The sequence below is a fragment of the Macaca thibetana genome, chromosome 10 (assembly GCF_024542745.1).
Source record: "Macaca thibetana thibetana isolate TM-01 chromosome 10, ASM2454274v1, whole genome shotgun sequence".
NCBI classification, from domain to species: domain Eukaryota; kingdom Metazoa; phylum Chordata; class Mammalia; order Primates; family Cercopithecidae; genus Macaca; species Macaca thibetana.
In genome coordinates, this window is record NC_065587.1 from 30,503,040 (window position 1) to 30,514,694 (window position 11,655).

The 11,655-nt window shown below is 50.3% G+C and overlaps 2 protein-coding genes across 2 annotated transcripts in view; one reads left to right on the forward strand and one right to left on the reverse strand.

Annotated features, from left to right (window-relative positions):
* TMEM191C (transmembrane protein 191C) overlaps window positions 1–11,655 on the forward strand; it is a 288,801-nt gene that overhangs the window by 73,692 nt on the left and 203,454 nt on the right. The gene's annotated exons all lie outside the window — the stretch shown is intronic.
* Window positions 1–11,655, reverse strand: part of PPIL2 (peptidylprolyl isomerase like 2) — a 55,359-nt gene that overhangs the window by 23,018 nt on the left and 20,686 nt on the right. Inside the window, exons 2-5 of the mRNA XM_050746153.1 lie at window positions 7,141–7,241; window positions 3,314–3,363; window positions 1,748–1,793; window positions 1,300–1,362 (exon numbers count right to left, since the gene is read on the reverse strand). Of these exons, the coding sequence (XP_050602110.1) occupies window positions 1,300–1,362; window positions 1,748–1,793; window positions 3,314–3,363; window positions 7,141–7,172 (191 nt within the window). The 5' untranslated portion in view covers window positions 7,173–7,241. The remainder of the gene's footprint in view (window positions 1–1,299; window positions 1,363–1,747; window positions 1,794–3,313; window positions 3,364–7,140; window positions 7,242–11,655) is intronic.

Consider the following 11,655-nt stretch of genomic DNA (forward strand, 5'->3'; position numbering starts at 1 on the left):
TGGTCTCAAACTCCTGGGTTCAAGAGATCCTCCTGCCTCAGCCTCCCAAAGTGCTGGGACTACAGACATAAGCCACCACTCCCTGTCATAAATGTTGATACATCTGTACAATTAAATACTAAGCTAGCATCAAAAACTATACTTTCAAGCCAGGCACAGTGGCGTGTGCCTGAAATCTCAGCTACTCAGGAGGCTGAGGTGGAAGGGTTGCTTCAGCACAGGAATTCAAGAGTGTTGGGATTACAGGCATCAGCCACCGCCTCTACTAAAAATTTTAAAAATTAGGCCAGGAGTGGTGGCTCACACCTGTAATCCCAGCACTCTGGGAGGCCAACGTGGGCGGATAACAAGGTCAAGAAATCGAGACCATCCTGGCCAACATGGTGAAATCCTGTCTCTACTAAAAATACAAAAATTATCCAGGCGTGGTGGCACACACCTGTAGTCCCAGCTACTCAGGAGGCTGAGGCAGGAGAATCGCTTGAACCTGGGAGGCAGAGGTTGCAATGAGCCAAGACCGTGCCATCGCACTCCAGCCTGGCCTGGGTGACACAGTGAGACTCCGTCTTAAAAAAAAAAAAAAAAGCCGGGCGCGGTGGCTCAAGCCTGTAATCCCAGCACTTTGGGAGGCCGAGATGGGCGGATCACGAGGTCAGGAGATCGAGACCATCCTGGCTAACACGGTGAAACCCCGTCTCTACTAAAAAATACAAAAAACTAGCCGGGCGAGGTGGCGGGCGCTTGTAGTCCCAGCTACTCGGGAGGCTGAGGCAGGAGAATGGCGTAAACCCGGGAGGCGGAGCTTGCAGTGAGCTGAGGTCCGGCCACTGCACTCCAGCCTGGGTGACAGAGCGAGACTCCGTCTCAAAAAAAAAAAAAAAAAAAAAAAAAAAGGGACTGAAACATGAAAAAAATTACAGAAGCATATGCTGGAACGCAAAACTGGGCATAATGCTTCCAAATACTGCACACAAAAGGTACATGCCATAATTATGGCTCTGCTTTCATAAAGTAAAAAATATGCAGTTCATTACCATTCTAAAACAGATCACTGTGTCCAATTAGAACACTAGGACCCCCACATGGAGGGGTGTGGGGTGGTCTACCCCATTCCAGGCAGTGACAGCAGCACCTGACAACTAGAGCTGCCTGCCTAGGGGTCACAGCAGCACTGCTGCCACGTTCCCAAGGCCCTAGCTGTGACTTCTGTGTCCCCAAGAGCCCTACCCAAGGGTCCCCTTCCTTAATGGGTGTTGAGAATCTCACATTTGTTAGATTGAAATTCAAGGAAAAACTCACAGCAAATCAAAGACGACGCCATCTGGAGTACAGACTGGGTAGACGAAGGGCTGCAGAGAGAGACTGAAAAAGGACGGAGTCATTACTGGTGAGTTGCCAGGTACCCTGGTCAGGATGTGGGCTGGCTGAGCCTGGCATGGTGACCTCCTCAGATGCTGTCCCAGGGAGCCCTCTCCGGGCAGCCTGGCCACTTCCCTCTCTCACCAACCTTCTCCTCCAACTACAGTAGTGGTTGTGCCACCCCTGGTGAAGGACCAGAGCAGGATCCAACACCAAGGTAAGCTCCTACCATCATGGCGAGGACTTCGCATCTTCTCCCAACGTGAACTGAGGAGCCACATCTTCAAAGCACACTTTTACGCATAACCCCACATCCACAAGGGGCAGATTCACTATCAGAGCATCAGAGAACAATTCCAAGGGAAAGGTAAACTCACAAAACTCTTACCTGCAGTGGTCAAAAGGTAAACGACGAAAATTTGTTTGTGGGAGATCTGTTTAAAATGAAACAAAAAACAGAAATCTTACTCTGCAGTATTTCATCTATGTGTTTCAGTTACAGCGTATGAAAAAGTTCATGGCTGGGCGCGGTGGCTCATGCCTGTAATCCCAGCACTTTGGGAGGCCAAGATGGGCGGATCACGAGGTCAGGAGATCGAGACCATCCTGGCTAACACGGTGAAACCCCGTCTCTACTAAAAATACAAAAAAATAGCCGGGCATGGTGGCAGGCATCTGTAGTCCCAGCTACTCGGGAGGCTGAGGCAGGAGAATGGCATGAACCAGGGAGGCAGAGCTTGCAGTGAGCCGAGATTGCGCCACTGCACTCCAGCCTGGGTGACACAGCGATACTCTGTCTCAAAAAAAAAAAAAAAGAAAAGAAAAAAAAAGAAAAAGTTTGTGCAAATTTTTAAGTACAGCAATTGCTGTGGATTAAAAACCTTTTTTTTTTTTTTTTTTTTGAGACGGAGTCTCGCTCTGTCGCCCAGGCTGGAGTGCAGTGGCGCGATCTCGGCTCACTGCAAGCTCCGCCTCCTGGGTTTACGCCATTCTCCTGCCTCAGCCTCCTGAGTAGCTGGGACTACAGGCGCCCGCCACCGCGCCCGGCTAATTTTTTGTATTTTTAGTAGAGACGGGGTTTCACCGTGGTCTCGATCTCCTGACCTTGTGATCCGCCCGCCTCGGCCTCCCAAAGTGCTGGGATTACAGGCGTGAGCCACCGCGCCCGGCCTTAAAAACCTTTTAATAGATATAAACCAAAACACTTGGGGTACATCGAAAAAGAACTTACAGGGAAAAGTGCGTACTTTTTTAGTCCCATTAAAATTATGACAGTGCTCTTGTTATTGTAGTCTTGATAGTTTTGACAGCTGAAAATATTATCATTCTTTTTATTCCTTATAAACTTTTTTTTTTTTTTTTTTTTGAGACGGAGTCTCGCTCTGTCGCCCAGGCTGGAGTGCAGTGGCCGGGTCTCCGCTCACTGCAAGCTCCGCCTCCCGGGTTTACGCCATTCTCCTGCCTCAGCCTCCCGAGTAGCTGGGACTACAGGTGTCCGCCACCTCGCCCGGCTAGTTTTTTTGTATTTTTTAGTAGAGACGGGGTTTCACTATGTTAGCCAGGATGGTCTCGATCTCGTGACCTTGTGATCCGCCCATCTCGGCCTCCCAAAGTGCTGGGATTACAGGCTTAAGCCACCACGCCCGGACTCCTTATAAACTTAATAGAGAAAAAACATTTAAATGTAGATGTAATTTTGTATTTTATTTACTTATTTTTTACTTAGCTCCCAGCATTGGGGAATATTTTAATCTACATTTTACAAAAACCACCACTAAGAAGAAGCATGTTCTTCTTTCTTGAATATATTTCTCTTTCGTGAACTGTCCTCGGCCCATTTGTCTACCACAGTTTCCGTGTTCTTGTTGTCTATTTTTACAGCTCACTGTATCCTGAAGACACTGTTCCTTAATACCACTCCCCCAACGGGGAACAGAAAGACCGCAAGCCTTACCTGGCTTCTTGCCACCATAAAAGTGAGTATATTCAGCACAAGTAATGTACCTGAAGAAGAGAGGAAGATAATGCTATGACCACCACCTTTATACAGAGAACAAAGTCTTTGGAAGTGAGTAATCTTTGCTTATTCCGCATATGCTTATTAAACACCTATAAGCATGGGACGGGCATGGTGGTTAATGCCTGTAATCCCAACACTTTGGGAGCCCGAGGTGGGTGAATCACTAGAGGTCAGGAGTTTGGGACAAGCCTGGCCAACAAGGTGAAACCGCGTCTCTACTAAAATTACAAAAATTCGCTGGGCGGCCGGGCGCGGTGGCTCAAGCCTGTAATCCTAGCACTTTGGGAGGCCAAGACGGGCGGATCACGAGGTCGGGAGATCGAGACCATCCTGGCTAACATGGTGAAACCCCGTCTCTACTAAAAAAATACGAAAAACTAGCCGGGCGACATGGCGGGCGCCTGTAGTCCCAGGTACTCGGGAGGCTGAGGCAGGAGAATGGCGTAAACCCGGGAGGCGGAGCTTGCAGTGAGCTGAGATCCGGCCACTGCACTGCACTCTAGCCTGGGCAGCAGAGTGAGACTCCGTCTCAAAAAAAAAAAAAAAAAAAAAAAAAAAAAAAAAAAAAATTCGCTGGGCGTGATGGTGGGTGCTTGTAATCCCAGCTACTCAGGAGGCTGAGGCAGAGAATTGCTTGAACCTGGGAGGCAGACGTTGCAGTGAACCCAGATCACACCACTATACTCCAGCCTGGGCGACAGAGTAAGACTTGTCTCAAAAAAAAAAAAAAAACCAGCTGGGCGCGGTGGTTCACAACTGTAATCCCAGCACTTTGGGAGGCCGAGGCTGGTGGATCATGAGGTCAGGAGATCGTGACCATCCTGGATAACACGGTGAAACCCCATCTCTACTAAAAATACAAAAAATTAGCTGGGTGTGGCGGTGGGCACCTGTAGTCCCAGCTACTCGGGAGGCTGAGGCAGGAGAATGGCGTGAACCCGGGAGGCAGAGCTTGCACTGAGCCGAGATCGCACCACTGCACTCCAGTCTGGGCAACAGAACGAGACTCCATCTCAAAAAAAAAAAAAAAAAAAATTGCTTATCTGAACGCCAGTGCTTGTTTAGCTGATAGAGAAATAAAAAAACCCTGTGGCAGTTAGGATATAGTTTATTCTTTAGGCGTAGGGGTGGGTAACTTAACCAGGGAAGTTGTCTGGCATGACTATAGGTTCTATTTATAATTTGGTATCTTATTGCCACAAAGAGTCTGTTTCATCAATCTTATTTCTATTTCTTTATTTTTATTAAAAATTAGCCACCACGCTCGGCTAATTTTTTTTTTTTTTGTATTTTTAGTAGAGACGGGGTTTCACCATGTTAACCAGGATGGTCTCGATCTCCTGACCTCATGATCCACCACCTCAGCCTCCCAAAGTGCTGGGATTACAGGTGCGAGCCACCGCGCCGGGCCCCTTTATGATCTCTATTTCAACGTTAATGCCAGTCAGTTGTTGTGTCTGGGCCACAAAAGGGAGGAAGATATAACAAGGTACAGCTGACCTCCATCGCATCATGGCCAGGAACTCAGTTTTAAGGTTTTCCTGGAGTTCTCTTAGGCACAAGGGTGTCTGCTCAGCCAGTAAGGGGATTTAGGATTTTATTTTTAGCTTACAGGGAGGAGCAGGCTCAGGAGCTGAAAATCAAGAGTTCTGTTTAAGGCATATTAAATTTGAGGGCACGGTGGCTCATGCCTGTAATCCCAGCACTTTGGGAGGCAGAGGCGGGTGGATCACCCGAGGTCAGGAGTTTGATACCAGCCTGGCCAACATGGTGAAACCTGTCTCTACTAAAAATACAAAAATTAGCCGGGCATGGTGGCAGGCGCCTGTAATCTCAGCTACTGGGGAGGCGGAGGTGGGAGAATCGCTTGAATCTGGGAAGTAGAGGTTGCAGTGAGCCAAGATCGCACCATTGCACTCCAGCCTGGGCAACACAGCAAGACTCCATCTCAAAAAAAAAAAAATTGAGGCCGGGCGCGGTGGCTCAAGCCTGTAATCCCAGCACTTTGGGAGGCCGAGACGGGCGGATCACGAGGTCAGGAAATCGAGACCACAGTGAAACCCCGTCTCTACTAAAAATACAAAAAATTAGCCGGGCGCGGTGGCGGGCGCCTGTAGTCCCAGCTACTCAGGAGGCTGAGGCAGGAGAATGGCGTGAACCCAGGAGGCGGAGCTTGCAGTGAGCCGAGATCGCGCCACTGCACTCCAGCCTAGGCAACAGCCTGAGACTCCCGTCTCAAAAAAAAAAAAAAAAAAAAAAATTGAGATGTTTATCAGTCCTCCAGTGGAGATATCAAGTAAGCCACTAACTACACAAGACTGGGGAAAGCAGCTTATAGATGACTGGGAAATTATATCACTCACAGAGAATGTTTATGGAAAAGAAACCTATGAGATCTGAGAAAAGGGAGGAGGGTCCAGAAAGGAGGCTGGGAAAAGAGAGGCCGCTGAAGTCGATGGAAAACAAAGAGCACAGGAAATCTCAGATACCAAAGGAGGGCTTCAGAAGGAGGGAGTGGTTAACAGTGTGACATACTGTTGAGAACCCCAACAAAATGAGGACTGAGGCTGCCTGGCGCGGTGGCTCGCCTATAATCCCAGTACTTTGGGAGGCCAAGGCGGGCGGATCACCTGAGATCGGAGTTCGAGACCAGCCTGACCAACATGGAGAAACCCCCTTCTCTACTAAAAATACAAAATTAGCCGGGCCTGGGGGCACATGCCTGTAATCCCAGCTATTCGGGAGGCTGAAGCAGGAGAATCGCTTGAACCTGGGAAGCGGGGGTTGCGGAAAGCCGAGATCGCACCACTGCACTCCCCAGCATGGGCAACAAGAGCGAAACTCCGTCTCAAAAAAAACACGAGGACTGAGGATTGAATACTAGAGTTAGCAACAAGAAGTCGCTGGCAACCTGACAAGGGGCAGTTCTGGGATCGAAATTCTGACTTGAGTGGTTTCAAGAGACTCAGAAAACAGCATGAAGCCACGGTTCTCTAACTTGTTCTGAAATCACGGCGGCAGCAGGAGGGGAACGCGGGGCACGGGGCATAGGCGGATTTTTTTGTTTTATTTTATTTATTATTTTTGAGACAGAGTCTGGCTCTGTCGCCCAGGCTGGAGTGCAGTGACACGATCTCGGCTCACGGCAATCTCCGCCTCCCGGGTTCAAGCGATTCTCCTGCCTCAGCCTCCCGAGTAGCTAGGATTACAGGCGCCCGCCACCACGCCCCGCTAATTTTTGTGTTTTGGGTAGAGACGGGGTTTCATCATGGTGGCCAGGCTGGTCTTGAACTCCTGACCTCAGGTGATCCGCCCGCCTCAGCCTCCCAAAGTGCTGGGATTACAGGTGAGCCACCGCGCCCGGCCTGGTTTGCTTTAAATAGGAAGGCTCTGCAGCACGTGTGCAGGCTGATAGGCATGAACCAGAACACAGCCAGACGCGAAGTACGGAAGAGGGAGAGACTACAGGGGCAAAGCTCGCGAGCAGACGGGGCACGGTCCGGGCAGAACTAGAGTAAAGGAAGACCGGGCTACGCTCGAGCCCGCAGCTGACGTCTTCGGAGCCGCGGCCCCCCTGGGAGAGCGCGGCGGCCCGAGGGTCATTACCCTGACTGGAGAGACGGCGGCAGCTTCCGGGAGGAAGTGACTTTTGGGCTGGGCTCTGGGGACCAGCTAAGAGGGAAGGCGAGCGGCGAGCAGGGCGGGACAGGCGGTTTACTGAGGCAGAGCGGAGCGCCACTCCCGACTGCGGCTCAACTTACATCTTGTCCTTCTGGTGCTGTCGCTTCCCCATGGCGGCGCGGCGGCGGCGGCAACTACCTAGCACGAAAAAGCAACCGCTGACCACTCAGACCATGGAGCCACGGCCGAGTTTCGTGACCACTTCCGGGTTCCGCGGCTCGCCCCGGAAACAGGCGCTTGGCGTGCTGGGAATTGTGGTTCGCTAGCGCCAGGTGCGCATGCTCGGAAGGATCGCCTGCCCAGTATGGGGTCCTAGCTAGGTGTGTTGTGTCTCGCTGGCGCCTTCTCGGGGCAGAGCTCCCTCAGCCTCGAAGCCCCATCTTCTCGAAGGGTCTCTCCCGACCGCCTCGCCTACCCCCCTCAGCCACGGCTCAGGGCCATTCCCATACTGGGTTCTCAGGTCTTATTTTATTTTCGAGACAGGATCTCGCTCTGTCGCCCAGGTTGGAGTGCAGTGGCGCAATCACAGCTCACTACAGCCTCGACCTCCCAGGCTCAAGCGATTCTCCCACCTCAGCCTCCCGAGTAGCTACGGGCACACGCCACCACACCCGGCTAATATGTTAATTTTTTGTAGAGACAAGCTCTTACTATTTTGCCCAGGCTGGTCTGGAGCTCTTGAGCTCAAGCAGTCCTCCCGCCTTGGCCTCCCAAAGTGCTGGGATTACAGGCCTGAGCCTCCGCGCCCGGCCAGCGCTCAGGTCTTTTTCAATGTCCTCCTAGAGCTTCAAGTCTCATGAGCCTCGACCCCATCCTTTCCCGCCTCCGTGGCCGACTCCTTCAAAGCCATGTACCACCCTCGTTCTACTCGCTCACTTCTCATTCTCTCTGCATATTCCGTCCGCACCGCCTCCAGGCCCCTTGGAGGCCCAGCAGCAGGTGGCCATCAAGCCTAGAGGTCCAAAACCCTGCCTGATCCCTTCCTTCTCTTCTGCCAGACTCTTGCCTTGGGTCAGAACAGTACCTTGGGCCCCCAACTACACTCAGGCCCGGGGTAATCTTGCCTAGGCTCCTAATTTTAAACGCCATTTATATCCCATGACTCCCAATACTAAGTCACCAGTACTCCAGGTTCCTGATCTCCACTTGGGTAGCCGCTGATCTCAAATTTAACATGTCTGGACGGGCGTGGTGGCTCACACCTGTAATCCCGGCACTTGGAGAGGCTGAGGCAAGCGGATCACTTGAGGTCAGGAGTTCAAGACTAGCCTGGCCAACATTGCAAAACCCTGTCTCTACTAAAAATACAAAAATTAGCCGGGTGTGGTGGCGGGTGCCTGTAGTTCCAGCTACTCAGGAGGTTGAGGCAGTGAGAATCACTTGAACCCAGGAGGCAGAGGTTGCAGTGAGCCAAGATTGTGCCATTGTACTCCAGCCTGGGGTGACAGAGCAAGACTCTGTATCAAAGAAAAAAAAAAACTGGAAACAAATGTCTATGAGAACACAGCTAAACGACCCCTGGTACAGCCATGCAGTGGACTATTTTGGAACTGCTTAAAGGAATGAAGTAGATATCCCAAGAAGTAAAGACATCTCAGTGTTTTATTTATGGAAAAAAGCAAGTTGCTGAGAAGAACGTGCAATGTGACTCGTACTTGGGTTAAAATTTTAATGTGTGTATGTGTGTGTGTTTGTGTGCAGAGACAAAACATTTGGAAGGGTACACATGAAACTCATAGCAGCAGTGGACTCGTATTTTCTGTATTCACTTCTGTATTGTGAACTTTTTTCCATGGAACATGGTCTGCATTTGTAGAAGTTTAAAAACCAATTAAGGCCGGATGCAGTGGCTCATGCCTGTAATTCCAGCACTTTGGGAGGCTGAGGCAGGTGGATCACCTGAGGACAGAAGTTCAAGACCAGTCTGGCCAACATGGTGAAACCCCATCTCTACTAAAAATACAAAAATTAGCTGGGCATGGTGGCATGTGCCTGTGATCCCAGCTCCTTAGGAGGCTGAGGCATGGTAATCGCTTGAACCCGGGAGGCGGAGGTTGCAGTGAACCGAGATCGTGCCACTGCACTCCAGCCTTGGCAACAGAGCAAAACTCTGTCTCTAAATAAGTGAGCAAACAAATAAATACAAACCAATTAAAAATAACCCATTTGGCCGGGCGCGGTGGCTCAAGCCTGTAATCCCAGCACTTTGGGAGGCCGAGACGGGCGGATCACGAGGTCAGGAGATCGAGACCATCCTGGCTAACACCGTGAAACCCCGTCTCTACTAAAAATACAAAAAACTAGCCGGGCGAGGTGGCGGGCGCCTGTAGTCCCAGCTACTCCGGAGGCTGAGGCAGGAGAATGGCGTAAACCCGGGAGGCGGAGCTTGCAGTGAGCTGAGATCCGGCCACTGCACTCCAGCCCGGGCTACAGAGCAAGACTCCGTCTCAAAAAAAAAAAAAAAAAAAAAAATAACCCATTTGTGGTGATGCACCATGATGACTCAGTCAGAAAATACAATGCACCAATAACCTAAAAATTGACCCCATTGGAGAAATATTTCAACAAGCAAGAACAGTTGAGGCCGGGCACGGTCGCTCACGCCTGTAATCCCAGAGTTTTGGGAGGCCGAGGCGGGTGGATCACGAGGTCAGGAGATGGAGACCATCCTGGCTAACAGGGCGAAACCCTCTCTCTACTAGAAATACAAAAAATTATCCGGGCGTGGTGGCGGGCGCCTGTAGTTCCAACTACTCAGGAGGCTGAGGCAGGAGAAAGGCATGAACCTGAGAAGCGGAGCTTGCAGTGAACGGAAATGCGTCAGTACACTCCAGCCTGGGCGACAGAGTGAGACTCCATCTCAGAAAAAAAAAAAAAAGAAAAAACAGTTGAGTAAATGATGTTCCACCCATTTGATGGAGTATTTTGCATCTGTTGTTATTGGTGAAATTGAAGATTTATTATTATTTTTTGAGACGGAGATCAGGACCATCCTGGCCAACATGATGAAACCCCATCTAAGAAAAAAAAATTAGCCAGGCGTGGTGGCGGGTGCCTGTAATCCCAGATACTCGAGAGGCTGAGGCAAGAGAATCACTTGAACTTGGGAGGGGGAGGTTGCAGTGAGCCAAGATGGCGCCATTGCACTCTAGCCTGGGCAACAGGAGTGAAACTGTCTCAAAAACAACCAAAAAAGCCAATCTGGTAAGATTTCCATAGCTAAAATGAGTATCTTCCTATAGCCTTGAAAGTACAGGATTTTCTGCTGGGCACGGTGGGTCACGCCTGTAATCCCACCACTTTGGGAGGCCGAGGCGGGTGGATCATGATGTCAGGAGATGGAGACTATCCTGGCTAACACGGTGAAACCCCGTCTCTACTAAAAATACAAAAATTAGCCGGGTGTGGCGGCAGACACCTGCAGTCCCAGCTACTGGGGAGGCTGAGGCAGCGGAATGGTGTGAACCAGGAGGTGGAGCTTGTAGTGAGCTGAGATCACGCCACTGCACTCCAGCCTGGGCGACAGAGCAAGACTCCCTCTCAAAAAAAAAAAGAAAATACAGGATTTTCATTAATTTGAGGTTTTTTTTGTTTTTTGTTTTTTTTGAGACAGGGTCTCATTCTGTTGCCCAGGCTGGAGTGCAGTGGCGTGATCATAGATCACTGCAGCCTCAACCTCCTGGGCTCAAACAATCCCCCAACCTCAGCCTCCCAAGTAGTTGGAACTATAGGTACATGCCACCATGCCCGGCTAATTTTTGAAAATTTTTTGTAGAGATAAGGTCTCACTAAGTTTCCCAGGCTGGTCTCGAACCCGGGGGCTCAAGCGATCCTTCTGCCTCAGCCTCCCACGTAAACTGTGACTACAGGCATATGCCACCACATCTGGCCAACTTTGGGCTTTTTGATAGGTATATAACACTCATCCTAGCAATCTTAACATGTACATCTTTCATTACTAAGAGAGTCAAAAACACTTTTTAATGCTTTGCTTACTCCTTGGATGTCCTCTTGGGTAAACTTTCTCTCACCTAGAATTTTTTTTTTTTTGAGACGGAGTCTCACTCTGTTACCAGGCTGGAGTGCAATGGCATGATCTCAGCTCATTGCAACCTCTGCCACCTGGGTTCAAGCAATTCTCCTACTTCAGCCTCCCAAGTAGCTGGGATTACAGGTGTGCACCACCACACCAAGCTAATTTTTGTATTTTTAGTAGAGACAGGGTTTCACTATGTTGGCCAGGATGGTCTCGGCCTCTTGATCTCGTGATCCACCACCACGGCCTGCGAAAGTGCTGGGATTACAGGCATGGGCCACTGCACCTGGCCCCTAGATTTTTTTTTTTTTAATTAAAAGTTTTTGAGACAGGGTCTCACTCTGTCCTCCAAGCTGGAGTGCAGGGGGGTGATCACAGGTCACTGCAGCCTCCACCCCCTGGGCTCAAGCGATTCTCCCACTCACGCCTTCCAAGTAGCTGGGACTACAAGGTATGCACCACCATGCCTGGTTAATTTGAACACCTGAGCTCAAGTGATCCCCCATCTCACTCCTCCCAAATTGCTGGGATTATGGGATTACAGTAGTGCGCCACCATG